General features: G+C 47.6%; 3 protein-coding genes and 1 non-coding gene across 12 annotated transcripts in view; 3 read left to right on the top strand and 1 right to left on the bottom strand.

The window, feature by feature from the left end:
- Positions 1-10,307, top strand: part of CALU (calumenin) — a 27,319-nt gene extending 17,012 nt beyond the window's left edge. For 2 of the 3 annotated variants that reach the window (XM_033098730.1, XM_033098729.1), the window contains exons 6-7: positions 2,547-2,746; positions 4,010-6,419. In XM_033098730.1, coding sequence (XP_032954621.1) covers positions 2,547-2,746; positions 4,010-4,114 — 305 coding nt within the window. In that variant the 3' untranslated portion in view covers positions 4,115-6,419. Of the gene's footprint in view, positions 1-2,546; positions 2,747-4,009; positions 6,420-10,169 lie in introns of those variants that run through there. The other variant, XM_033098732.1, reaches the window with a different exon arrangement.
- On the bottom strand, positions 7,459-22,999 carry OPN1SW (opsin 1, short wave sensitive). The gene is given in 9 exon segments (XM_033098665.1): positions 7,459-7,587; positions 8,575-8,633; positions 8,636-8,809; positions 9,219-9,271; positions 9,273-9,386; positions 9,716-9,892; positions 10,181-10,412; positions 10,415-10,470; positions 22,788-22,999. Coding segments are annotated over 9 exon segments (1,206 nt in total).
- Positions 17,057-17,128, top strand: TRNAP-AGG (transfer RNA proline (anticodon AGG)). The gene has a single exon. It is a non-coding gene; the product is annotated as a tRNA-Pro (tRNA).
- The window catches only part of CCDC136 (coiled-coil domain containing 136), a 27,022-nt gene continuing 23,222 nt past the window's right edge, over positions 22,926-26,725 (top strand). For 4 of the 7 annotated variants that reach the window (XM_033099123.1, XM_033099122.1, XM_033099120.1 and 1 more), the window contains exons 1-4: positions 22,926-23,049; positions 23,534-23,904; positions 25,498-25,752; positions 25,841-25,915. In XM_033099123.1, the coding sequence (XP_032955014.1) occupies positions 23,739-23,904; positions 25,498-25,752; positions 25,841-25,915 (496 nt within the window). In that variant the 5' untranslated portion in view covers positions 22,926-23,049; positions 23,534-23,738. The remainder of the gene's footprint in view (positions 23,050-23,533; positions 23,905-25,497; positions 25,753-25,840; positions 25,916-26,725) is intronic. The other 3 variants (XM_033099126.1, XM_033099125.1, XM_033099124.1) reach the window with 1 other exon arrangement.

Below are 26,725 nucleotides of genomic sequence, written 5' to 3'. Positions count from 1 at the left end.
AAATAAATGCCTGGGTGCATATACTGAGCACATTTCATAGTTGACATTTTCTACTTTTAAATATTTTTTTATCGTTCGTTCTTGGCTTTTGCCATTTTATCACCGCTGCTAAAACGGAGGGACTCATTTGAACCTCCTGAGGAGAGGAATTAAGTTTTATAACTGGTAAGTACCATCATTTACCAAGCATTGAGGCCAAATAAGGAGATATTTCTGTCTCCCTCCACATCCCAAAAATGCAAGGGCTGAGGAATTGTATCTTGAAACTACTGAAACTGTTAACTGTATGTGTTGCTTACTTTTGCAAATCATAACTAATGCAAACACTTTCACACCTGGATGCTGGGCTTTGTAAAACTAAAAATCTCCCAGCAGCTTCCAGTTGCTAAGGATGGATGTGCTGCCGTGTTTCCCCAAAAATAAGACTGGGTCTTATATTAATTTTTGCTCCAAAAGATGCATTAGGGCTTATGTTCAGGGGATGTCATCCTGAAAAATCATGCTAGGGCTTATTTTCCGGTTAGGTCTTATTTTCGGGGAAACACAGTAGTTTCCGTCCTTTTCAGGAAAGATCCTAAAGAAACAAATGGTCTTTGCCTCTCACATTCAGCATTAATAAGAAGTTCCCAGACTTCTACTGTTGAATTTTTTTTATTCTCTAAATTTATTATAGAGCATCACAAGCATACGCAAAATTATGTAGAAACATGTAGTGAATCCCCAGGTTCCTGTGCCCAGTCCCATCAGCCTTCAGCCCTTCGTCAATCCTTGTAAATTCGCATCCACGTCCTTGCCACTTCTGTTATTTTAAAGTAAATCCCAATCATCATTTCATTTCATCTGTAAACATTTGAGTATGTATCTCTTAAGGTACATATGTATCTCTAAAAACTTTTAACAATCTCAAAAATATTAATAATTCTTTAATATCATGATATAGATTGAATCTTTTTTAAATAGAAAATTACATTGTATTGTTCTTATCCTCTCTACTCATCTAGCTTTCAAATGCATTTACATTAGGTTGTACGGTCTCGCTTCTATTAAAAGTATGTCTTTTAATCACTTCAGCACACATTTGTTCATTCTCTGTGAAAGGTCTCCTTGACCCTTGGGACAACTGGGGCAAGGTGCTGGCCCAATGGATCGTACAGATACTACATTTTCTGAATGTGGTGTATCGTGGGGGAAAACATTATCAAGTCCTACTCTGAGGAACTTTTATGTTTAAGGCAGAAGGACTATTTCTACTCGTAACCCTTAAATTCAGAAAAATGACAGGCCCATCTGTCAGATGACAAAAATAAATTAATGAACAGTTTGATGTCCTTTATTCAAGGGAAAACAGTCCTCATATTGGGGGAGTGCAGAGCTTCACAAGCAGGGGAGCCTTTTCCCAAGGGATTTTGGGCAAGAGCGAGTTTTACAGAGTGTTGGAAGAGGCAACATGAAAACAGGGCAAGGTTGGCTAAGAGGGTGGGAATTGTTCATGAGGTTAGCAGGTCTTATTTTGTAGGGTCAGGTAAGCTGGAGGATTGTGATTCCTTGGCAGTTAGGTGTGGGCTGATTTAGGTTTAGATGTGTGGCATGGGCTGGGCCACTGGGGTGGCCTTCATTTTGTGGGTCCAGACATACAAATGACCTTTCTCACAACTGAAGAACTACTTTTACTTAGTAACTATTTAGGCTTATATTAGGTGTGTTCCCATACCTTACATGAAATGTACCTACACTTAGATGTAGTATAACTTGGAAGTTTTCAGACTTTTTCACTCATGTAATTCCTTGAAAAATTTTGACCAGCAGTATTCCCTTACACATTTTAAAGTTGGCATCTAAACTACTTAAATAGAAATTTAAACAGTTATGTAGAATAATCTGTAAATATTTTAAAGTACATTAACTCTTAAATAAATCTCGTAAAATTGCAATGCTATAATGTAACTTCTTACCCACCATCATTCATATAAATAATTTTAACAAACCAACGTTAGGAAATTCAAATTTGGACTGGATATTAGATAATACCCTAAAAAAGTTGACTTTGTAAAATACAGTAATGGGTTTATGTATGGCTATATAGAAAATACCCATCATTTTTAGAGATACAGTCTAAAATATACTTAAGTAATTTGTTGGTAGACAGTTTTGGCTTCTAACATACACTTCTCAAGCTTCCTTGAGAATTTAAAGCACCACCTTTCTAAAACCAATGGAACGTAGGGAACATCTATCTTATAAAAGTTAGTCTGTATCTCACTTGATGCTTCTCATCTCCCTTAATTTCTCCACTTTTTTTTTTTTTAAGAGATAAGCACTCTCAGCTCTCGTATCACTCAAAATCAACATCTGGAAATATTGTTGCAAGATCAATAAGTTTTAGAAAAAATCTGTTGCTTTCTAAGATCTCTCTGACCTAAATTATCCTTGTAACTGCTATTGGGTTCCAAACAGATGGATGAGGAAAGAAGATTAGGTCAGCTGAGCATGAGGCAGTCTTTGGAAAAAGGCAAACCCATCTTTCCTATGTATGTCTGTGCACACAGGTGACATGTATAGCCATGATGGAAATGCTGATGAGCCAGATTGGGTCAAGACAGAGAGAGAACAGTTTGTTGAGTTTCGAGATAAGAACCGTGATGGGAAGATGGACAAAGAAGAGACCAAAGACTGGATCCTCCCCTCAGACTATGATCACGCAGAGGCGGAAGCCAGGCACCTAGTGTATGAGTCAGACCAAAACAAGGTAAGTCTGGCCAGGCCCAAACAACCCAGCAGTGATGGCAATCACTCTAGGGCATTGCCTAATTCCTAGTACGGTACATGGACATTTAAGGTCTTAATTAGTCTTAAGTTCTGCACGGACCAAAAGTTGGCAGTTGAAAACTTAGAGGGCAGCACTAACTGTGTGATCTCATTCCTTCGCCCAGTGCACATGGCACTGGAGGAACTTAGGCTTCCGAAAAGAGCCTGTGTGTGCAGCCTGTGCCCTGCGTGCGTCCTGTTATGTGTTTAGATCCCCAAGAAATTTTGTCCTTTTTTTCTTTGTTAATTTCTTGGTTCTTTTATCTGTTACAAGCTCATTTTGCCTACTCAAAGATGGTGGTTTCCTCCTTAAATAGGCTTTTTAAAATTTATGTCCTTTATAGTAGGTTATAAATCAACTTTTCTCTGGAACCTGTTAAAATTGTCCTTCATCAATTATCTGAGGCATTTGTTTCATTAAAAAAGTCGTGTTAGCCCTAAGCCCTGTCATCTTTTTCAGAGATTTGAATGCTTTGCTTAGAATAGTCTGAATATCAGTCTAAATTTGGAGATTTGTAGTATTCTGAGCATTCTTTTACCAGGCTAATCTTCGGTTTCAAAAGCAGTTTCTTATGGAGCCTTTTTAAGAGTCAGTCGGTTGTGAGTTCTTGCGCAGTCGCTACGGTAGCCAGGTGCTGTGTCCTGAGGTGAGAAAAGGAAACGCATGTAGTCCCTTGGGAACCTGGCCTGGATAGTTTTTGAGCCGAGTGTCTGAGCCTTCATCTGGGGTTGTGTCTGGAATCTGATTACTAGCTAGGGCATTGTGGCAGTGAGGACCACGTTTCGTATTAGCAGATTTTGTCGTCCCTGTCAGGCAATGACTTGATTCACGACGGAGTATTTTACCCAGTTCTTGTTGACTTTCTCTATCCACATTTAGGAGACGCCCCACATTTTGCTTGAAAGGGGGCATTTTCTCCTCAAGAATAAACCTGTTATCTCTAGCATTGAGTTAATCTATATTATTCCCATCCTTCCACTTTTAACTTTCTTGATAAGAAAACGGTATTAAATGCTATTTTTTGCCCCTCTGTGTGTGTGTGTGTGCGAGGTGGGGGGTGTGGAGGAGAAGGTTGAGTTCACATTTAACTGCTTGGGAATTAGAACCTTAGATCTTGACTAACCAGTGTTATTCTAGAGCAGTGTTTCTGAATTTGGAATGGGAAATATATTTTGCCTCAATTCGCTGTTCTTTCTATTTCAGGATGGCAAACTTACCAAGGAGGAGATTGTTGACAAGTATGATTTATTTGTGGGCAGCCAGGCCACAGATTTTGGTGAGGCCTTAGTACGACATGATGAGTTCTGAGCTGCAGACAGAGGAACCCACGTTTCTCGAAAGTAATTTATTTTTACAGCCTCTGGTTTCACATGAAATTGTTTGCGCTACTGAGACTGTTCTTACAAACTTTTTAAACCGTGAAAAGGCGTAACGAGAACCATCCCGTCCCCATCCTTCTCCTCTCTGAGGGACTGGAGGAGAACCGTGCTTCTGAGGAACAACTCTAATTAGTACACTTGTGTTTGTAGATTTACACTTTGTATTATGTATAACATGGTGTGTTTATTTTTGTATTTGTTCTCTGGTTGGGAGTATGATATGAAGGATCGAGGTCCTCAACTCATACTTGGAGGCGAAAGTTCGCCCTTCACTCTTTCTCGACCCTTACCATGTAGTTTTTATCATTCTGACTGAACTCATTTTTTTAAGACTGAGATCCGTAAGAAATGTTCAGGAGAGAAAAAAAGGAAAAAGCAAAATACCCCACAATTTATATCTAGAGAGAAAACACTTAACCTTGCCTGTTGAAAAGTACATTTCGGCGATGGTGGGGTAGGGGCCATAGCCTCCTTTCAGTTGCTCTGGTGCCAGCGACTGACATTGGCGTTGCCCGGGCAAGGGCAGGCCCGTGCGCCCTGAGAAAGCGTGGCTCAGCTTGATTTCATTCATCCTTTTCCCCTTCCCTGTAGGACTAGCTGTTTGCTAATTTTGTCAAGCACAGCTGTGGTAGGAAGAGTTAGGGCCAGTGTCTTGAAAATCAAGTCGTGAGTGTGATCTTTTCACAGAGCTATACATAGAAACAGCCGGAAAATGAAAGGGAAAATACAAGTGTTTTCAGGGCACTCGCTTTTTGTGGGGTGTGCGTCTGCTGAAGTGCTCAGGACTGTCTTGCCTGTTGAGTCACTCACTGTACGTGCCCCATTTGGCTCCCGTCGCCCCAGGTGTTGGAGGAGTTAATTTTGGTTTCACTGCAGTTAAAATGTACTCCTTTACAATCGTGTCATTGAAAGTGCCTTTAACGAGAGAGCTGATCACTGAGGGAGGATTTTCTTAAGAAACCCTAAGATAAAATAAAGAGAAGATTGCTTGGCCCACCTCATATGAACACTTAGAACCTCCCAATTAGTGGGGATTTAATTTTTCTCTTTCTCTTTCAGACAGTGGTTAAATAGCAGTATTAGTTAGGAGCTTGGTTGCAGTGTTCTTCTTTTGTGGGCTGGTTTCCAAAAACCACGTGCTGCTGAATTTACCAGGGATCCTCATACCTCAGAATGCTAACCACTTACTACCAGGCCTGTGTCCGTGCCAGCTGGAGAGCCTGAGCTCAGACTCAGACATTGGAGGGCCTGCGGAGAGGGCTCTTGGGTTTGAGGACCATTGCTCACCCTTCCTGCCTTTGACCTGTCACGCCCTATTCCCCCACCGCCCCCTCTCCCCACTGCCAAAATAAAAGCTTCTCATCTTGGATCAACAGATTGCTAATCCTTATCAAAGAAAGGGACATTGTCGAAAGAGCTGAAGAAACCACCCTCTGTTCCCAACTCACTTTACCCATATTTTACATAACACAAACTCTGTCTTTTTTGGTCCCTTTCTTACATATGGACCTCTTTTGAGAGAATTTATCATATTCTAATTTTTTTTAGCCCTCAGGTTACTAAGATAAATATATGTATATCTAACCTTTAGTATTTCATATATCTTTCTGGATACTATTCAGGTGGTGCTGGGTGATGATTATAATCTGAACCTAGGTGTACCCTTTGGTCTTCCATGGTCGTTGAGGTGGGCTACGTGGCCAGATGCTGTGTAACTTCACCCCAGCCTTCACAGTGAGCTCTTGAGAGTAGATACACTCTTATGTTTAACCCCAGTACAGGGGGACGGAAATGCTCTGCCCTCCAGATTCCCCATTTTTATCATTAAGGAGACCAGAGGTAGCTAATAATGCCACCAACCCTGGCTTTGTTAGTGACTGCAGCAGGAGAGCGTCCCAGCTTACTAGGGGCAGAGAACCCAGGCCTTATGCTAACGCCACACACTTAGAAAGCAAACCTTCATCTGCTAAAACAGCAACCTCTGGACGCTCGGTGTTCCGCAGCAAGCATTGTACTCTAATCTCTGATGATCCCCCTGGGTTGTGTTTTTCGTTTAACTTAAGGTTGGGGCTGGTGGACAGTAACTGCTCAGCCACATCGTGTGTCCTGTGAACACGAGCTCTCTGGAATTTGGATATTGGGTATTTTTTATAGAGTGTAAACCAAGTTTTATATTCTATAATGCAAACAGGTACCTATCTGTTTCTAAATAAAACTGTTTACATTCGTTGTGGGGTATGTACGGCTTTTATTCTCTTAAGAAATGGAACTCCTGCTTAGAATTATGGGTGCTATAAAATGTCAAAAGGAGCTTTCCTAGATGGTTTACCGTACCCCCTCCCCAACCCGGAGACGTTGCAGCCTTCTCCCAAATTGGTTACTCTTTTCTTCCTGTTCTTGAAATCTTTCAGCATCCTCACTACAGCTGTAACCCTTTTCTCTTTCCTTGGGCCATGTGTACTAACTCCACATTACATAATTATCTGATACCAAAAACAAGCCACTGCTGAACGTACACACAACATTTATCTTAGTTTTTATTTCAAAAAGGCTCTCTTTCATGGGGTAGAGAGAGGAATATAAAGTGGGAGGTAAAACAAGTTTTTGAACACTTTGACTGTAGTTTATAAATGGTATTAAGATGTGCGATTTCATTTTGAGAACATGAAGGGAATTAAACTGTTAACTTCAGTAAATGCACAGCATAAGACGTACATGGGTTTAGGCAAATAGGAGAGGAGGGGGAGAGGACACACCTGGAATCAGTCGTGCTGGTGCAGGGGCTCACAGACGGGTCTCCCTGCCAAAGCCACCGCGAGTCTTGGCAGAAATAGCGTAAAATTTCAAACTCATTTGGATCCTACTGAAGATTTTATTTGTTTCTTTCTTTATGTCTCCCCTTTCTAAGGTATTTTTGTAAGTTTGTCCTAATTTAGAATGTATCGTCTCAGAAGAGATCCCTAGTAGGAAAAAAAAAATGTTACCAAAAAAGAAAATAATTGCTATCCATACACTGAAAACTCAGTGTTTAGGTTTGCCCTGTATGTAGAGATGAGTTTTCCAAGTGCTGTGAACCATGCCACTTAGGAGTGGAAACTGGTGGTTGTTGAAATGGGTTTAGGGTGTCCAGCTGGACCCAGCTGGAACAGGAGCTTTGTGGGTAGGGAGGGAATAATAGGAAAATGGAAAATTGACTCCCCAAATTGCCATCACTCCCCATCTGTTTTCTGCATTGTTAGCAGAGAAGGTAGAAATTTCCTTAAATGTAAAATCCTAGTTGCTGCAAATCGGCCAAAACTGGCTCGAAGAGAGAGTAGAAACTTCTGTTTTCTGGGAGCTGGACATGTCAGGCTCATCGGTCATGAACTCCCCACACGCCATCTCTGTGATGCAAGCTGGGAACTGGAGGGAAAGGGCAGAAGTGAAGACAGCCCCTTTGGTGGGACAGTACAGAGGAGATAACATCAGGAAGTGTGGGGGGAAAAAATCTCATGTTTTGTATCCCCAAAGTCTCAAATGATGCCTAATACTCAGGATCTCAGGTTCTGTTAAGTATACCTTCCCAATCCTGAGCAAGAGCTAGATTCCAGTCTAGGACTACTTGCTTCTGGTCTATATTCCTAATCCCTGCACATCTGGCTACCTTAGAGGCGTCACTGTGCGGAAATCTCACAAAGCAGCCTGTCCCCTGGGAGCCCAGCAGGCAGCCCCAAAGTAGGCCTGCCCGCCCACCTACCCCCGTTCCTGGACAGTGCTCCCAGTGGGAAGAGCACTGCAAATTCTGTTTCCATCCAGATTCCCCACTGATTTTGAATCCATCTCGGGAATTGAAGAAACAAAATAATTCTCAAAGCAGAGTGTTTGCCCTAAAATAGAGGAACTCGCCTAGATTTGTCTGAGGTTTTTGTGTGTGTGTGTGTGTTTTTTTTTTTAGCTCAGATTCAGGATGTGGGGTAGGAGGCCACCTGGTACCCTCATAAGCTGCTTTAGAGATTTATGAATGTGATGAGATTTCCGTGCTTGGTGTTTGCTGCAGGCTAGAAGTTGGACAGGAAAGGACTAAGAACTCCGGAATTGGAAGGACTAGACATACGGGAACAATTGATCTTCAAGTTTTTCAACAAAACAAAACCTTTCCACTTCTCATCTGGCCCTTTGGAGCAACTCAATATTTATGGCTCGAGTTCTGTCCTCCCTGAGTTCTGTCTTGTCTCGGCCACACCCTCCTCCCTGTGCTCAGCTTCCCACCTACTGAGAGTTTCTGTGGCTTCCCTTGTTCACCCCTAACCCTTTAAGTAGAGTTCAGGGTGTTCCGAGTTACACGTCACTGGTGAGAAGAACCAGGTCTCATGGACTAGGGTCTCATAGGAATGTAAACAGGAGCTTCACCTGCTTGTTCATGAAGCAGTAGATGATGGCATTGTAGACGCAAGCACTCTTGGAGAAGAGGCAGGAATGGTGACAAGCCGTAAGTCCAGCCCGTGGGGATGGCTATTGACCATAGACATGGTCAGGGCAGCATAGGGCACATACCAGAGACAAAAGGATCCCACTGTCCCCACCCCCATGTGGCTCACCTGCTCAGCCTTCTGGGTCAAAGTTACTGCTGCTGCTCGGCGGCAACCTGGGCGGAGCACAGAAAACATGTCCTCTTCTTCTTGGCCCTGACTCTCAGATCTCTGGACGCTTTTCTACCTGGCGGCATCTGCTCCAATGGCCTCTCTTCTGCCCCAGCTTCTGGCCTAGTCCCCCTGGCTCTCCCTCCTTGAGGAAGGCAGGATGGAGGCGTCCTTCTCGTCTGCGACATTGGAAGGAGTCATATGCATCTCCTGGCACCCATACTTGAGCAGGGATGACTCCACCTTCTTCTTCATTCCATTTCACTGTTCTCCCAGCCTCCACTTCCTCCTTTGCTTTTAGATCCCTCTACCTGTCTATGGCATTTCCAGATGTCATGTTCTACAACACTCACACACTCGTCTGTCTCACCTATAGCCCCCTGACCCCGCCTCTCCGACCCTCACAAAAGCCACTCACAGCTCTGAGGGTCCCCAGTAGCTGACAGTAGGAGCAGCAGAGGAGGGAGGGGCGCAGTGACGCAGAAGATGAAGAGGAACCAGGTACAGTCCTCGCTGCCATATTTGGTGCTCATGGTGTACCAATCGGGGCCACCGGAACACTGCAGGCCCTCAGGGGCAAACCTGGGAGGGACCGGGGACTCACCCACTGGACAAGCACCTGCTCGCTGCGGGGCTCACCTCAAGGATTAGTGGAATGGGGGCTGAGATTCCTGGAACCCAGAGGATGCCCAACGAGTGGGCAGCGAGCGTTTTCTGTCCTCACCAGCCAAGGTTAGAGCAATTCCAACTACAGAGTAAACTTCTGCACTCGTCACCCACAGCCCTCTCCCTCACCTACTCCACCAGCTCTTTAAAAAGTAGAGATCAAAGACTAAAAGTTTATACCCAACTCTCCACCCACGCCAACCTGAGCTCTTAGCTAAGTCAGTACCATTGCCTGTGCTCTCAGCCGGCTCTAGCCAGAGAAGGGTGGGATGGAGACGCCGATACCAATGGTCCAGGCGGCCAGGACCACCATCCGTGCGTGCTTGGAGCTGAAGCGGAAGCTGCCGAAGGGTTTACAGATGACAGTGTAAAGCTCAAAGGCCAGGAAAGCCAGGGACCAGCCTTTCACCAGACCAGCGGTGAAATATGAGGGTGATGGGGTAGACAGCCCACTAGTTGGGCAGGTGGAGTGGAGTATAGACAAGCACAGGAGGGCAGGTTGGACTGACGGAGTAGAGTTTGAGACTCAGCTGGTCAAACTTGTAGTCTGGGCTGCTTTGCTCCCCAATATGTAAAAGAGCACCACACTTCTTTCCCCCATATTCCTCTTTCGGGACCCACTCTAACCCAACAGCCAGGTCCCTGGTTCCAATCCTGGCACACTGTCCTTTTTCTGCCCCCAACTCCCTTCTCCTGCAGTACCTGCCGTAGAGCCCAGGAAGTCTCCCAAAGCACAGACACAGCGGCCAAAAATGCATCCCTGATAGCTGGCCATGAAGACAGTGAAGCCAGAAGACGCAGAAGAGGAACCCCCCCGGGACACGTTGACCAGAATGTAGTTGAGTGGCTGCCGCAACTTTCTGTAGTGCAGCGTGGCATTGAGTGGCATTCCTGCAATGAAGACAAAACCCACGAAGGCTGCCTGGAGGCGGAAGGCCCAGCCCACGGCCCCACTGAGATGTTCTTGAGCAGATAAAACTCCTCCTCCCCTGACAGGTTGCTTATGGATGTCCCCCGCCCCTTTGATCCCTCTTAGAGATTATCCTCCCCCCACCACTCTCCCACCCCACCAAGAGCACCTCCTTCAAAGCCACTTTGGGGCTTCTTAATCCTAAACCTCCTAAGACCAAAGTTTGGGATTAAAGATCCCCTAGCCCCCACGTAAACCTCCTTTTATGTCCCCCAAAATGAATTGTTATGTTCTTCAGAGGATAAAAGATTGGGCTCAGAGAATCTGGGTGTGAAATACTGGTGCTGGAATGAACGAGTCCACTCACTGGGGCCTGGGAAAGGCTTATTCGTATTTAATAAAGATGCTTCCACCACTGTTTTATTTCCCCTTTCAATGGAGCTTCCGAGGGCACTCATCTCCGTCTGGCTTCTGGCACCACTCCATCCCTACAGGTGTCTGCACCCCATCTACCCCTTTGTGGAAAGGGCACAGACCACCATCCCTTGGGGGAGTCGAACTGGCAACCTTGTGGTTGAGAGCCCACTGGCCCATGTGGGAATTGAACCGGCAGTCTTCGGAGTTAGGAGCATGGAGCTCTAACCGCCTGAGCCACCGGGCCAGCCCTCACACCATGTTTGTGCTAGTCCCTGCCCTTAGCTCAGCAGCACCCAAGCTGCCATGGTCTTCCTCCTGTCTGCTCATCCAAGCTGCCCAGATTCGCAGCCTAACCTGCCAAGACCCCTCTATGAAGCTCACCGCAGAGATGCCAGCTCGGCTGGAGGGTCCACCTGCACTTACACTCCACACGACACTTCACCCTATGGCCGTATCTTCTTCCCCACCTCACTAGGCTGTAAATATATAAAGTGACACTTTAAATATAGATAAGTTAAAAGTGAGAGGATGGCCCAGTAGTGACAGGGTAAGGAGTGTGTATCAAACAGGTAGAAATGATAAACTCTGGACAAAACATGGGGGTGGGGGGAACTACTTGAAAGCACTATGAAGTACCCCAAAGCAGGCAGAAACCGAAATGACTCAACCCTGGGATGAAAGGAACCGTCTACGTTAAAATGGATTTCTTCCAGACTGCACGCTTCAGCCTGAATGACAAGGGACAGCTAGAAGGAACTCGAGCAGAATGCCCCAGCCTTTATTGGCTTGAAGTCAGGGAACAGCCTGGGACTCCAGAGGAGCTGAAACTCGAAGGTGGTCTTCCCGGAATGAAAGAGTGGGCTGCAGAAGGGGGAAGTCTTCAAATCTGCATATAAACTCCCCTCAAATCCTAGGCTGACTGCTGAGCTATGCAGGCAGGGATCTCCAAGGAACCTGACAGGAGGCAAGAATGGGAGGTGGGAAAGCTGGAGAGATGGGCTGATGCCCTCAGCAGCAAAGAAGGGGTTTGAGTTCAATCCCACCAAGGGAAAGGAGCTGGGCAAACAATTCAGGCTTTTCATTGTAACCTCCCAAAAGGCCACACCTTAGGACTAAAATCTATATCCCTTGAATCCTGAGCTACAAACGCTAGATGGAGAGTTGTCAGCTGTTTCTGAAAGACTGACATTTACACACACACATGCACACACGCACACACTCCACACAGACACTCACCCACAGGTAGGATTCTGGGCAGAGATTCCTGGTGAGATCCAGCGGAGGGTCCAGGAATGACGAAGCCACTTGGCCTCCCCTAGATTGCGGGGGTCAGTTCATCCCTTGCCCTGGGCAGGCCCTTAGCGACCAGGACCAGGGGCCACCCCCGAAGGCAGTGTTTAAAGTACTTACCCCTGGGCAGGGCTTAGCCTGGGCTGAGCGCAGTGAGTCAGCCTCAGCTGTCTGCAGGGCTCTGCTGAGGTGCCCACCTCTGCCAATGGTTCTGACAGGAGCCTGCAAGGGCAGCTCCTGGGCTTGGGCTCCCATCCCAACCGCTGTGGGTAAAAGATACCCCAGGCCATCTTACTCCACTATCCAGGCCGAGTGGCTGCATCTTTGGCCTCTGCCAGCACTGTCTTGACCCCTTCCCAGACTGTCCCTTCTCACCCAATTCCACCCCACTTCGGAAGTAGGGGCAATGGGCCCAGGTTAGGGGCAACCAGCCCCAGCTGAGAGGGGGCAGATGCCGAAAACAGCCTGACCCAAGTAGAGAGTCTCACTGGCACCTCAGCAAAGGGACAAAAGATTTCCAGAGTCATTGAAGCCATGGAGTAGGGGGACGGGAGCATGGAATGAAGGAGGAAAGTAATGATAGAAAAACAGGAGACATTTTAAGTACATGTAATACATATAGTGCCCGTTTCAGATTTAAAGTCACTTTATTAATCAGGAACATGATAATACACTAAGGCTTTATGGAAGATCACGTCAGGTGTATTGAGACCAGGGCTTCCGAACCTCGGCACTATTGACATACTGGATTGGACAACTGTTTGTTGTAGGTGCTGTCCTGTGCAGTGTAGGATGTCTAACAAGATCCCTGGTCTTTCTACCCTCTAGATGCCAATAGCACCACCTACCCCAGTCGTCATAACCAAAAATGTCTCCAGACACAAAAGTCCCCTGAGAGACAAAATCTCCCGCTGCTCTCCTAACCCTCTGGTTGAGAACATTGATTTTGATTTAAGTTTATAAATGCCCAGAGCTGAATGGAAAACAGTGGAGATAAAAGTTGTTTTTCCAGTCATTCTAATTGCCCAGAAAAAAAGGAAAGTCCTAGAAAAAGGATATTTTCTGAAGAGTTTCTGGTCCCTCCTCCCCATTTTCTAGGTGTTCATTCATTTAAGCCCCCACCTTTTCCAGAAATAGCTTAAAGGAGGCTTGTAGGAATATAAGGGACACAACAGGAAAGTATGCATCAAATGTAGGAGCAAAAGAAGAAAGAGGAACAACAGTTCAAGAGTCAGGAATGACACTGAAATAGGACCACCCTGTGAGGTCACTATGGATGGACCATACATTCGTGCTTTCTAGCATCTAGTCATGTACATAATTCAGTGTCCAGAAAGTGAACGCAAACCAACTGTTGTTGGGATTATGACAAACAATAATGCCTCCCCAGGGACTTCATAAAGGAGACATTGGTGTGACATAATAAACAATGTCTTCAACAACTTTCCTGAGTAGACACAACCAGTTTCACAAGACTGGGTCTACAACTGTCTGTTACCCCTCAATATGGACATAACAGAGCCACCAGGATTGGGGGCCAATACGAGCTGTGCCGGGCTGCTCTGATCCAGAGGACATTTCAGCTCTCTGGAGGCTTGACATGCATTTGCCCTTATCCTCTCTAATCAGTGCTTCCCTCTGCTTGTTTTTTTTTTTTTAATATTTAATTTCTGTTTTTGAGTAGATTATATACATATGTATACATACCCAGGGCTCAAAATTTAAAGAGTACAAATGAATATACAGTGAAAGATAAGTTTCTTCCCCAGCCACCCAGTTTTCTTCTCCAGAGGCAACCAGAGTTCATTTTTTTGCTGTGTTTTTGGTGTATGTGTGTGGTACGTGCCCTTGAGTCGGCTCCGACTCCTGGTGACCCTACAAATGAGTGACATCCTCAACGTCCCGTCCTCACAGCCCTGCTCATAGACTCATACCTGTGGCTTCTTTTCCGGAGTCAATGCATCTCATACGTGGTCCTTCTCTTTTCCTGCTGCCTTCTGTTTTTCCCAGCATCGGGGTCTTTTCCAAAGAACCCAGCCTTTTCACAATGTGCCCAAAGTAAGACAGTTTCAGTTTTGTCATTCTTGCCTCCAGCAATGCTTCAGGCTTAATTTGCTCTAGAACACTGTTTTCTGGCGGTCCAGGGTATCGGTAGAGCTCTCCTCCAACACCATATTTCAAATAAATCATTTTTTCCCTATCAGCCCTCTTCACTGTGCAGCTTTCACATCCAAGCATAGTCATTGGGACTACGAGGGTGTGGATGAACTTAGCCTTGGTCGCTAATGACACATCTTTGCTCTTGATCTTTCCTTTGCTCTTGAGACTCTTGCATCCCCTCTGAGTCTCAGCCTTCTCTTGATTTCTTGGCTGCAGTCTCCATTTCAACTGATGACTGAAGGAAGGTAAGCAAAACCTTTAACAAGTTCAGTCTCTTCATCGTCTATGTTAACATGCTGACAGCGAGCGTGAGATGAATACGTTATGACAAGTTGTCTGTTAAATACTGACCTGTAATGGTTTCCCTATAAGTGATGAGATAAGGGAAAGGTTGAGATGCTCTTGTGAAAATGAGGAATCATTCAAGAATTTGACCAACTGAAAACCACCTTCCTGCCTGAGAAGGAAGAGAAGAGAGTCTCAGACGTAGAGCCACGATTCTCCCCAGAGAATTCCATCTGTGGCTTTTTAAACACAGAAACAAATGAGCCATTGCGAGCCTGAACCCTACTGTCTAGAGGAAGGCCACAGTAATTTTAGCCTGGGGGAAAAAATGCATGGTAGGTGCCAATGGATTTCCACCAGGGCAGTACTCCCCTTCCTTGACCCCACCATCCTGGAGACATTTGGAAGTGTGGTGATGGTGGTGGTGGCGGTTGCAGGGGATGTATGGCTGACACATTCATTAGCAGAGGAAGGATTACTGGTATTTGGTGGGCAGGGCACTGCTCCAGACAGGCCGAACAGAGAAGAATGATCCTGCCTCAAATTCCTACAGCACCCCCAGAGTGAAGCACTGGCTGGGGCCCAGCCTCAGCCTCAGCCCTGAAACATTCTCAGCAAAATCCCCCTAGGAGCCCTCGCTGGGAGCAACCTCACTCCTGGCACACCCACCAAGAGGAACAATTTAGGGAATGTCTGCTGAGGTAATGGAATGACGCCTCGAGTGTGCTTTTATTTATAAGCCAGTTCAGAGCTGCAGGACAGCTACCCAAAAAAGTCTCTCTGGCTTTAGACTAGATGAGCTATTGCCTTTCTCTCTGGCCTCGATTTGTTCGCAGAGCCAATTGTCTGGTCTAGATGCTGCTGGGTGGAGATAATGAAATTTTATCCCGTGGGTACAAAGGAATGCTGGCCAATTCATTCTCTAAAGTGGGGACATTCTTCCTGCTCATCCAAGACAGGGATTGCTTCATTAGGAAGCCTGCTTAGAAGGACAGAGGATGGGAGGGTTTCTTCAGGCTTTCTGGTTTCTACCTCAAGCCAGGCGACGAGGACTCACCTGAATATCTGTTGCACTAGCAATATGTTGTGCACACTCCTGACTTTCTTTGTCTCATTCATTCATTCCACCAACATTTGCTAAGTGGTGTCTACACCCACAGTTGTGAGGATGAAATGAGATTTCGTCTGGTAAAACGCTAACACAAGGCCCGGTACACAGAAATGTTTGGAAATTGTTTATATTGTCAACAGGACTGCCAAGTGCTGGACACAGGGCAGGACCCAAAGGTCAATAAAACAGGTCTCTGCCCTCTGGGTCTCCCAGGCTTATGGACGGTGTTTTTCCTGGAAGCAAGCAAGGGTCCCTGGGGTGTGATGGATGTGGTACAGTGAAAGCACAAAAGAGAGAGCCTGGCCCGCCCATGGGCCCTCCAAGGGGCCTCCTACAAGGCCCCAGTTTCTGAGGCGTGACCTCCCCTGTCACTTTCATTTGGGAAACTCCCAACCCAAGGAAACTCTACCCAGGCCACCCTTAGCCTGTTGGCAAGTTTTCCCCTGTGGCCTCCCTGGGCAGGTGGAACAGTGCAGGCTGGGGTCGGGGAGGGAGTGAAGGGATTTACAGGATGTATTTCTATTTCTGATTTTCTAGAAAGTCTGAGTAGCAGTGTGCACTGCATTTAAAACAGGCTTTGCAGTCAGATAAATGCTCCTTTTATGAGCTGAATATAGGCACATTTCTTTTTCCTATAATGGGGATGACACCTATCTCACAAGGCTTTTATAAGGTTAAATAAACTCTAAAGCACAACACATTGACCCACACATAGCGAGCAATAAGTGACAGGTTTCCTGTGGATTTCCCCTGCCCTCATGTGGCCATCATAATAACCCCCTTCCTTTGCACAGCACTTTACAGTTTGCAGAGTGTTTTCACATTGTCTCACGGGATCCTCAAATTACCCAGTAAAGCAGACACGTTAGGTGTTACTTCTCCAACTGACAGATGAAGAAACTGAGTAATTTAGCAAATGTCTCCTGGTGAAAGGGATCTGGGAGAGCCTTGTACATCCACACGTGGGAGGCTTATGGATCTGGAGGATTTTTTTCTGGTGACCTGATCATGAGGTAAGAAAGAAGTGGGGTTCTTCACTGGGTGCAGGAGATATCTGCCAGACAGCCTCCCTCAGCCCTGGGGTTCCCCTGGAAAGTGGAGGCTGCTGGAAACTGGCTTGCCTTCCACCTTTCCCCAGCAGCATCCTCAGGAATTCTGCGTGGTAGCCCTGGGGGAGAACTGGTTCATCCAGAGAAAGAAGGGGCCCTGCCTGAAACACAGGGTATCTGGCTCCCGCAGTAGACGGGGGAGGAGCAGGAGAGAGCCGAGGGGAGGGGCGAGGCCTAGGGAGTGCAGCCAGCCTGGGCGGGGAGCCAGCCTGGAAAGAGAAGAGAGGCTGCCTCTAGAAACCGCATACTATGGCTGAAGCTGATGTGGTAGGGAAGGCACATCTGGAAATGCATAGCTATAACTGGCTCGTTGGTCTAGGGGTATGATTCTCGCTTAGGGTGCGAGAGGTCCCGGGTTCAAATCCCGGACGAGCCCTGCTTTTGCTGGATTTTTTCTTTCTGTTCCCATTAGCACATATACACTGCCTGCCCTTTCTAGAATAGAAGCAAAGAGATGGCCTAGAGGTGAGTCAATAAAGGACCCTGGGAACAAATTGCCTGTAGCCTGTGTATATCCCATTATTTCCACTGAAGCCAAACCAAGCAGGAGGAGGAGACTGGCATAGTATCAGGAGCTGAACCCAAGGTTGCATTGTGTTAGGCACAAAGAGCCTCTCAGAGGGACTCAGATAAACACCAAGAGATCAGGTCAATTTGGAGTGGGGGTAGGTCTGAGCTGAAGGTCAGGAGAAGACAAGCTCTCCACCTAAAAACCAAGCTATGAAATGGGCTGGATTCAAAATTCAAATGCTAGGATTAAAGTTACAATTCTGAGTGACAGTTTTCCTCTCAGTGAAATGGGAACAATGATATGTATTTCTCAGATTTGTTGAGAGGATTAAGTCAGGAACTATGTGAAAGCCCTTTGCAAGCCTTTATGCACCTTACAGACATAGGCGTTGTTAGGAATAATACTAAAGACAGAGAATGTAGAGAAGAGCTCCTGACAACATGAAGGACTGAACTAATGTAGCTATCATCTCACCCGGCACTGGGGAAAACACACACAGAAATGGTGCACAAAATAGAATTTAAACATTAAAATATAGACAATAGCAAAAATTTATTTTAAAAAAGGAAATTGGGTGGATGGGTGGCTCAGTTGGTTAGAGCGCGAGCTCTGGGCAACGGGGCTGCAGGTTCGATTTCCACATGGGCCAGCGAGCTGCACCCTCTGCAACTAGAATGAAGTCAACGAACTGCCGCTCAGCTTCCAGGTGGCCAGATGGCTCAGTTGTTTGGAGAGCGTCCTCTCAACCACAAGTTTGCCGGTTTGACTCCCACAAGGTATGGTGGGCTACGTCCCCTGCAACTAGCAACGGCAACTGGACCTGGAGCTGAGCTGCGCCCTCCACAACTAAGATTGAAAGGACAACAACTTGACTTGGATGGAGCTGATGAGTCCTGGGAAAAACACACTACTATTCCCCAACAATAACAAAAAAGCCCTGGAAAATACACACTGTTCCCTTCCCCAATAAAGTCCTGTTCCCCTTCCCCAATAAAAAAACAAAATCTTAAAAACAAAAAAATGGAAGGGTTAAACAAAATAATGGGAGCGTTGATTTAAAAAAAAAAAAAAGAAAAATTCCCAGATGTCATGAAAGAAGGACTACAAAGCCAAAAGGAAAAGAAGAGGCTGTCACAGTGGCCCATGGTGGGTTTCAGATGCAGATATATGCCCAGGAACCTAGAGCTGTATTTTAATGCTTCTGGTTATAGGATATGTGGCTTCAGCCCACCAGAGACAAGGAGCTGAACTTCCTGCATAAAGCTCAGAACATCAAAGATCTACCTTGTCCGTGGAAAGAAAACGAAAAATGACACACACAGTCCAAGGAAGCCGAGAAAAAGGAAAGAAATACAAGTCAACCCTGAGAGACTGAAGTGCCAAGTCTGAACAAAGCTTGTACTGCATCTGGATTGATATTTTTTGCATGGTGCTGCTCCTCGAGCAGAGAAATTAAATATAATCCTGGTTTAGGACCCTTGAAATCCCTAGGAAAATATCACACAGCCCCCACAGAAGCAAAGAAGTGTTCTGTAAGAATGTTTTCATAACCAAGGGTATATGCGATTCTCACTAAAAAACAGAAACACAAACGAAAACACCTGCTGAAGAAGAGCTCACAATGAAATATTATAAACTAGACAAGGAAGCAATCCACCGTAAGGAGGAGTCAGCAGATACAGCAAACAGGAGACTTAACACTCCAAAAACTGTGCATAATAGAACAATGTGAAAAACAAGTATATAAGAATACTTAAAAGCATTAAAGACTAAAGATAAGAAAATATACCATAATAAAAATATTGTATGATGAAAAAAGCAGTTTATTGGAGGGCTATAAAACATTAAGAAATGAAAAACATACCATTGAAATTAAAGACTCAGTGATCCATTAAACAGTAGACTAGACCCAACTGGAAAGAGAATTAGTGACTTGGAAGACAGCGGTAATAAAAATCATTCAAAACGGGGGTGGTGAGGGGAAAGTGATGAAATAGAAAATATGAAAGAATAATTTAAAAACATGAGAGAAAGAATAATGTGTATATATATATGTGTGTGTGTGTGTGTGTGTATTTTGCCTTTCATACCATTATATATATATATAAAATAGGAGTTCCTGAAGAATGGGGGAACATAATATTCTAACAGATAATGGTTGAGGATTTTCCAAAATGGAAGAAAGACAGAGTCCTCAGGTTGAAGAGTCCTGAGTTTATAAATACATTGTGGTGAAACTGTAGACTACTGAAGAGGAAGAGAAAACTCTTAAAAGCAACCAGAAAAAAAAGAAAAAGTCATCATTGCCTACAAAGTTAACAATTATATTGGAAGCGGACTTCGTATTAGCCACAAAATTTTATACAAAAAAATAAAACATTTTCAAAAGACCAAGAAAAAAACTGTCAACCACAAATTCTATGCCCACTAAATTTCCATTTAAATGGCGTGACATAAGGACAGATTAACACAAAGACTGAGACTGTTTACCACTCAAACAGTTTCACTGAAATGCCACCGAAGGATATACTTCATAAGAAGGAAGGCGTGGACTCCAAGAACAATGGTGAAAAGAGAAATTTATAAATGTGTTAGTGAATCTAAACAAGCATCGAAAGCCACTGTAAGTAGAGTGTAAATTGGTCCAGCTTCCTGATACAGCAATTTGGCAATAACTAGTACAGTTTACCTAGCAATGTTAAACACATATTCTATGACCAAAAAATGCTATTTCTAGGTATCCACCTTAGAGAAGTGCTTACATATATGCCAAAGAGGCATGCATATCACTGTCTGTGGCAGCATTGTTTATAATACAGAAAACTGGAAACATTGTAAATGCCCATCAGCAGAAGAATGGATAAATAAATTGTGGTATATTCAAACAATGAAATAGTATTCCGTAGTTAAAATTCACAAATTGGAGGAGCTACATGAAACAACATGGATACATGAAAAAAAAAAAAAAAAAGTTGAGAAAAAAGAAAGTTTACATAAAAATGTATACGAAAGAACACCATTTAGATAGGTTTTTAAGCACACAAATCAATCTTCCGTATTGCTTGTGGATGCGTACATATGGAGCAAAACTGTAAAACCATAAATCGAAAGGCTATCTCTGAACCAGATGTGGCAAAACATGAACAGTTGTTGGATTTCAGCAGTGTGTGCATGGGTATTTGTTATGTTATTCTCTGTCCTGTACTTTTCTGCATGTTTAAAAGCTCCACATTTTCTTTCTTTTTAATGAAGGGATCTAGGCAGTTAGAAATAAGGGTAAATGGGGATAAATGGCCACATCAATCCTCAGAGAGGATGATCTGTGGGAAGGGATTAGGAGGGAGGCTGAGTCCTGAGTCCAGGGATTTTGAGGATTAGTGCACATCATCCCCCTAAGCTGATTACCTGGCTGGCATTCCAACCACTTCCGCCCCTTCTGAGCTGCAGCCCAGGGCCCCAGGCCACTTACCTACACCTGCTGTGCCCTTTCCTCCTGCCTCCTAACTTCACCCCACCCTCAACCCAGTGCTGGTCTGGCCAGGGATGGCCCAAATTTGGGTCTTGAGAATAGATTGGCTCAGGTCTCCCCTGAATACTTACCCAATGAAGGGTGAATAGTGACCTGCACCCCGGAAGCCAAGGAGAGATTAGTCTTAATGCCCAGGATCAGAGCTCCCCGAGGACAGGTTGGACCCCCGGACGTCACAGTTGACAATGTCCTCCCCTGCCCCTCCCTCCATCAGCCAAAAAGTTAGCAATCAAGGTCAACTGCTCACTGACCATACTGGCTGAGCCAGAACCACAGCTGTGCTGTGGCAGAACAAATAGCCACTGAGCTTCCAGCATTAGGCTCTATCAGTCCCCAGAGCTCTCTGCACCCCCACCCTCCCAATGCCAGCCTCTTTCCACCATCTCTGACAATTGCCCTGCTCACCAAGTCTAGACAAGCCTGATAGATGCAGCAGACCCTCTGGAACGGGTCTGAGTGGTCTTGTTCAACAGCCTTTCCCCATGACTGGGTCACCTTGACCACAGGACCGGGAGTGAAATCCTGTCATCTGGGGAGCAAATGAAACCTCCTTGACCTGTGCTCGTCATCTCTCAGAGCACACCAGGCTGGAGGTATGAGGGGGAGAAAAAAAGGAGAGGAGAAAGAGAGGGAGAGAGAGAGAGAGAGAGAGAGAGAGAGAGAGAGAGAGAGAGAGAGAGAGAGAGAGAGACTTATAGGGCAACATCATCATTATTAGGTAACATTTAACTCCCTAAGTGTGAAATCATGTTAAATGATAAGACACTATTAACTGCATAGTTGGGAGATTTACCTTTACTCATTTATTCTATGTGTCAGGTACTTTGCCAGATGCTAGAGATAAAAAGAAAAAAATGACTAAGATACTCCCCAACCTTCCAGAAAGTGGGCAAACAGAAGAGTAAACACCTGACCTTGACAACCCAGAGTGACTGGCACTGCCCTAGAGGGCAGGAGGGCAGGGTGGAGCGAGCAGGGGCATCTCACAGGGATGTCAGAGAAGGCTGCCCACAGGTGACCCCGATGAAGGGGTGAAGGATAAGTAGGGGATGCCCAGCCAAAGGAGGACTTCTTTCCTGAGTATTATGGGGGGCTTGTGAAGGTGGGAGATGGGGGGTGGACACAGATAATAGGTACCCATGACTTTGTGAGTAGGTATGCAAGAGAAGGAATTGGTGTGTGTCCCTGGCTTGGGAATCTCCTGGTACTTTTCTGCATCTGCTGGGATGCCCAGGTTCCCAAGTGTGTCACCACTTCTTTCCTGCAAAGATGTGAGAACAACTGCCTTGGGCTCCTGGTAGACATTCCTTGAGTGAATGACTGAATAAGTGAAACCAGCTCTCTGGGCTTCCACCTCTCCCTTTTGCCAGAGTGAAAATCAGCAGTACGCACTCTGAGACGGCTGCACCGGCAGGGTGGGTGGGGGTCGTGGCTTGCAGCCCACGGGGTGTAGGGCCAGTTGGGAAGGCCGAGTGGTGGAGTGAGGAGGTCTCCAGGCAGCCAAGGCTGCGTGGGGCCATGGAGCGGGCGCTCCTGAGGGTCCCTGGTTCTGGCTTGGTGGAGGCGTCAGGAAAGCAGAGAGATCAAGGACCCGCATTTCATGTATTCCGGCCTTGGCTTCCCTGGTCCATTTCTCATGCAGCTCTGGGGAGCGAGAGGCCACTGCGCCGCGCTGGGGCGGCGAAAGGGGGTCAGCGCTAACAACGGAGGTGGGGGCATGGGTCTTGAGTGATGTGAGCGTGTCTACGCGTTTGGAAGGAACAGGCCGGGAGCATTTGTCCATCTTTGACCTTTTCTTCCACCACTGAGAGGGACGGGGACCTGACAAATGGCGCAGACGGGTCCTCGTGCGCAGTCGACTCCAGGAAGGACCCATCACCAGAGCAAGGGATCTTGTGTCTACCTCTTGGGGAGACCTCAAGTCCCGACGAGCCTCGGCCCGCTCGCCCCACTCGCTCGGCGAGGCCACGAGCGTCCTGGGACGCGCTCCCTCACCCTTCCCGCTCCCGCCTGCCCGCACCCGGTCGCGCAGCGGAGCGGGCTTCCAGGCGGCGGCGGACCGCGGGCGGCGGCGGCGTCAGGTGGCCCGGCCAGGCCCCGCCCCCTCGGCCCGCCCCCCCAGCCCTGCGCGCCAGGCTCCGGGTCCCGGCCTCGCTGCTGCGGCGTCTGCTCCCGGCGGCGGCGGCGGCGGCAGCGCGAGAGGCCATGGAGGCGGGCGCCGAGGCCGGCGCGGGAGCCGAGGGCTGGAGCTGCCCAGGTCAGAGCCGCCCCTCCCTCACCTCTCCCCCGCCGCGCCTTCCTCTTCTCCATCTTTCCTCCCTGCAGACCCCCACGTCTTCCCTCCCTCCGCTGCGCCCACCTTCCCCTCCTAAATCTCCCTCCCTCCGTCCCGCCCCTCACCCGGGCCCGGTCTCCATCTTTCCCGCTGAGTCTTCCGCCACCGGCAGCATCCTCTCTGGCAGTTCTTTCCCTGAGCCCTCTCCATCACGTCTCTCCAGCCCAGGGGGCTCCAGCCCCTGCACCCCCGAAGGCTTCTTAGCGCAGGGCGAGGGTGGGGCGGGCGAGGTCCAGGGAGAGAATGGAGGGGAGGGGAGCGGCTCTGGCCCAGACCCCTTCCCACGGCGCCTCCTGCCCATCGCCACCTGCCTCCCCTTCCACGCACCACCTCACCCTTTCAGCCGCTTCTTTACTAGCTTCTGCCCTCTCTCCCATCCTTTCCCCTCTCCTCCTGTCCCCTCTAGGCTAAAGAGACACACGCCCCTTCCGTCTGTGCAAGGGAGAGGAGCCTTGAACGGAGGCTGCTGAGGAGGTTGGGCCGCGCAGGGCGGGGTCCCCGCAGGCCCAGCGCGAGGGGCGGCTGAAGGAGCAGAGTCGCGGTGCTGGGCGGAGTGAGCCGAGCACGTCCACCAGGATTGAAACCCTCAGGGCTCCAAAGGGCTAGAAGGCATGCCAGCCCCCAGCCGCCCCTGGCATCCCACAATCCCTCCTCTCTCCCTGCTCACAGGACCCACAGTAACCACTCTGGGCTCCTACGAGGTATCCGAGGGCTGTGAGAGGAAGAAAGGCCAACGCTGGGGGTCCTTGGAGAGGCGGGGGATGCAAGCTATGGAGGGTGAGTTTTCCCAGAAAGCTTTCTTTCTCTCCCCCTCTTCCCTCCTCCCTCTGATCCCCAGAACTCTGGGCCCTTTCCCCAGTTCACCTGAGGCCCCTCCACCCCTCCTCAGGGTTGAGGATTTGAGGGAGGTGCCCAGCGCCTCCCTTTGGGGCCTTAATCACAAGCTAACCAGGTTGTGTCCTGGGGAAGCTGCCAGACAGAGAAAGGCCTGGTTGGACAGAGCTTTGAAGCAGCCTTTCTGCAGGGGGTTTGTTCTCACTGCCTCTCGACCCAGATCCCAACCTGTCTCTTCTTTTGAAAAGCAGAGAAGTGAGCATGTGAATTGTCTTCCTGGTGTCACCACCACTAACTTTATATGCAAGCCTTGTGCCTTTGGTGCTCTAGGGTCGCATACTGCCTGAGAGAGATTGCCTGGGAGGGGGACAGGTGAGAAGGCCAACCTCCCAACACTCCTGTGACCCCACCACACCCATGCACCTTGGTAGTTGTTGCCAACACCAGGCCCCTAAAAGGATGCTGGTCCGTTTTTCCATGACTTCCTGTGAAGTGTCCTCAGACCCCTGTGCACCCTCAGTGTGGGCAACCCTGTTCCCCCAAAGGGAACAGAAAATGCAAGGGGTCCCAGATGAACCTTAGGCTGCTGTTATCGGAGAAAGTAAGACCAGGGATTCAGAATTTTAAAACAAAGCCAACAATCACCACCCAGACAAGATTTTTGCTATTTGGAGGAACTGCATTGCAGCAAAGGAGGGGGTGCTTGCCAACCAGAGGCTGGGGACCAGCACACCCCAGTTTCTTAATGCATTAAAATGGCACACAAGTACCTCAGACTTTACGCACAAGTACCTCAGACTTCCGCCCTGAAAACTACTCTGTACATTGATCAGCCGCGGGAAAGGCCTCATAACACTCAGGGAGGGGAGAGGAAACCCGCGCCCCCCCCCCCCCACACACACACACTCAGCAGGGAAAAGGAAGGTGGGCCTTGTGGAAAATTTCAAAAAGGCTATTCGATAGAGCACATTTAAAAGGGCCCCCGTTTGTCCAGTAAAACATTGAGACTCGCTTCATTTAGCTGTTTTCTTTGTTTGCCTACTGACAGGCAATGCGATCTTATTACGGAAAGGCTAATTTCTCACAAGCTACCTGGACAGTTTTTGAACTCTCTACAAAGACCCCGACTGTAACTCTTGCCCCATTTGGCCTAAAGACACGTCCAGTGTCTGAATCTTTTCTTGACTACTTGTCCCACGCCCCAGAGACCAGGACTGGAAGGAGTGGGTATTCTTATGCAAACTTCACATGGCTGAGCCAGCACTGAGCTGCTCAGTTTCCCCAAAGGCAGTAATAGGAGGCCACCAGGTGCAGCACTGGTCCAGAAAGGGCCTGGGCGGGGGAATGGGCTACCTCCAAATATGACCCTCACACCTGAGGACTCAGGAGTGCAGGTCCTCCCCAGGGGCTCTTTGGGGGACACCAGGTGGCACTAGTATGCCATCTCTGCCCGGGGACAGTGAGTTTGAGGGCCCTCGGAGGACTGTGGAAAGGAAGTTGGCTCTGACCCCCTGGCGGGATGGGTGTCTCTCCTAGGGGAAGTGTTACTCCCAGCTCTCTATGAGGAGGAAGAGGAGGAGGAGGAGGAGGAGGAAGAGGTGGAAGAAGAAGAAGATCAAGTTCAGAAAGGTGGCAGTGTAGGTTCCCTATCAGTTGGGAAGCACCGGGGCCTGAGCCTCACGGAGACAGAGCTGGAGGAGCTGAGGGCTCAGGTGCTGCAGCTGGTGACAGAGCTGGAGGAGACCCGGGAACTGGCAGGGCAGCATGAGGACGACTCCCTGGAGCTGCAGGGTGAGTGTCCATGCTGGGGCCTGAGGGCTGCGCCCAAATGCTCTATGCTCACCATCCCAGGCCTGATGCTGGCCCTCTCTCCATGCAGGGCTCTTGGAGGATGAACGGCTGGCCAGCGCCCAGCAGGCAGAAGTGTTCACCAAGCAGATCCAGCAACTCCAAGGTAAATCCCAGCCTTCAAGCTGGAGAGGCGATGGCCATCCAACTACTTCTGTCCTGATGGTTTGGCTGAAGCATAGCAAACATAACCTAATTCAGTTCTTTCTCCTCTTTTTTTCTCTTCTGTTCTTGCCCTTTCTCCTTGTCTCTCTATTCTCCTCTTAACCTAATTTCCTTTCTTTTTGCATCTCTGCCTGGCTCTTCTGTCCTCCCTTTCCCTTTCTTGCCCTCTCATTTCACCTCTTCTCTCCGTGATTAAGTCTCTCCTTTTTCTCTCCTTCAGCTGCCTCCCTTCACACTTGCATCCCTTTTCCTTGGTTCTCCTGGTCAGTGCCAGGGGTAGGTGATCAGGACTGAATTCCAAACCAGATTGCTTTTTCCTGTCCCTCCAAGGTCACCATGGGAAAAGCGGTGAGCCAATGAGAAGTGACTGGAGGGGACTCTGCATCTTTTAAGTGAGGCAGATGAGAACACTTCTCTTGCTCCCTAGGACTGAGCTTGTGGCCCCCAAATCCCTTTCTTCTAACGCCCACATTCCCTTTGTCTCTGGGAAGCATCAAGGCATGCGTCCCACATTCCACTGCACCACCAAATAAAGAGACAGCTTTTGTTACTTCTGTGGGCTTCCGGACGGTTTAGGGGAGCTGTCCTAGAAAACAGCAGGGACTCTCCAGGGAGAACAGAGATCAAGCCAAAAGAAAAGTCTAAATGGAGAAAAAAGGAAGGCCAGGAAGCAGGTCTGTAGAGGAACAAGCAAAGGTCGAGGAGGGGAAGGGAAAAAGAGGGAAAGAAGATGTACACAAAGGTAGATGCA

This window comes from Rhinolophus ferrumequinum, chromosome 26 (assembly GCF_004115265.2).
Source record: "Rhinolophus ferrumequinum isolate MPI-CBG mRhiFer1 chromosome 26, mRhiFer1_v1.p, whole genome shotgun sequence".
Lineage (NCBI taxonomy): Eukaryota > Metazoa > Chordata > Mammalia > Chiroptera > Rhinolophidae > Rhinolophus > Rhinolophus ferrumequinum.
This window is presented reverse-complemented; position numbering and strand designations above follow the sequence as displayed.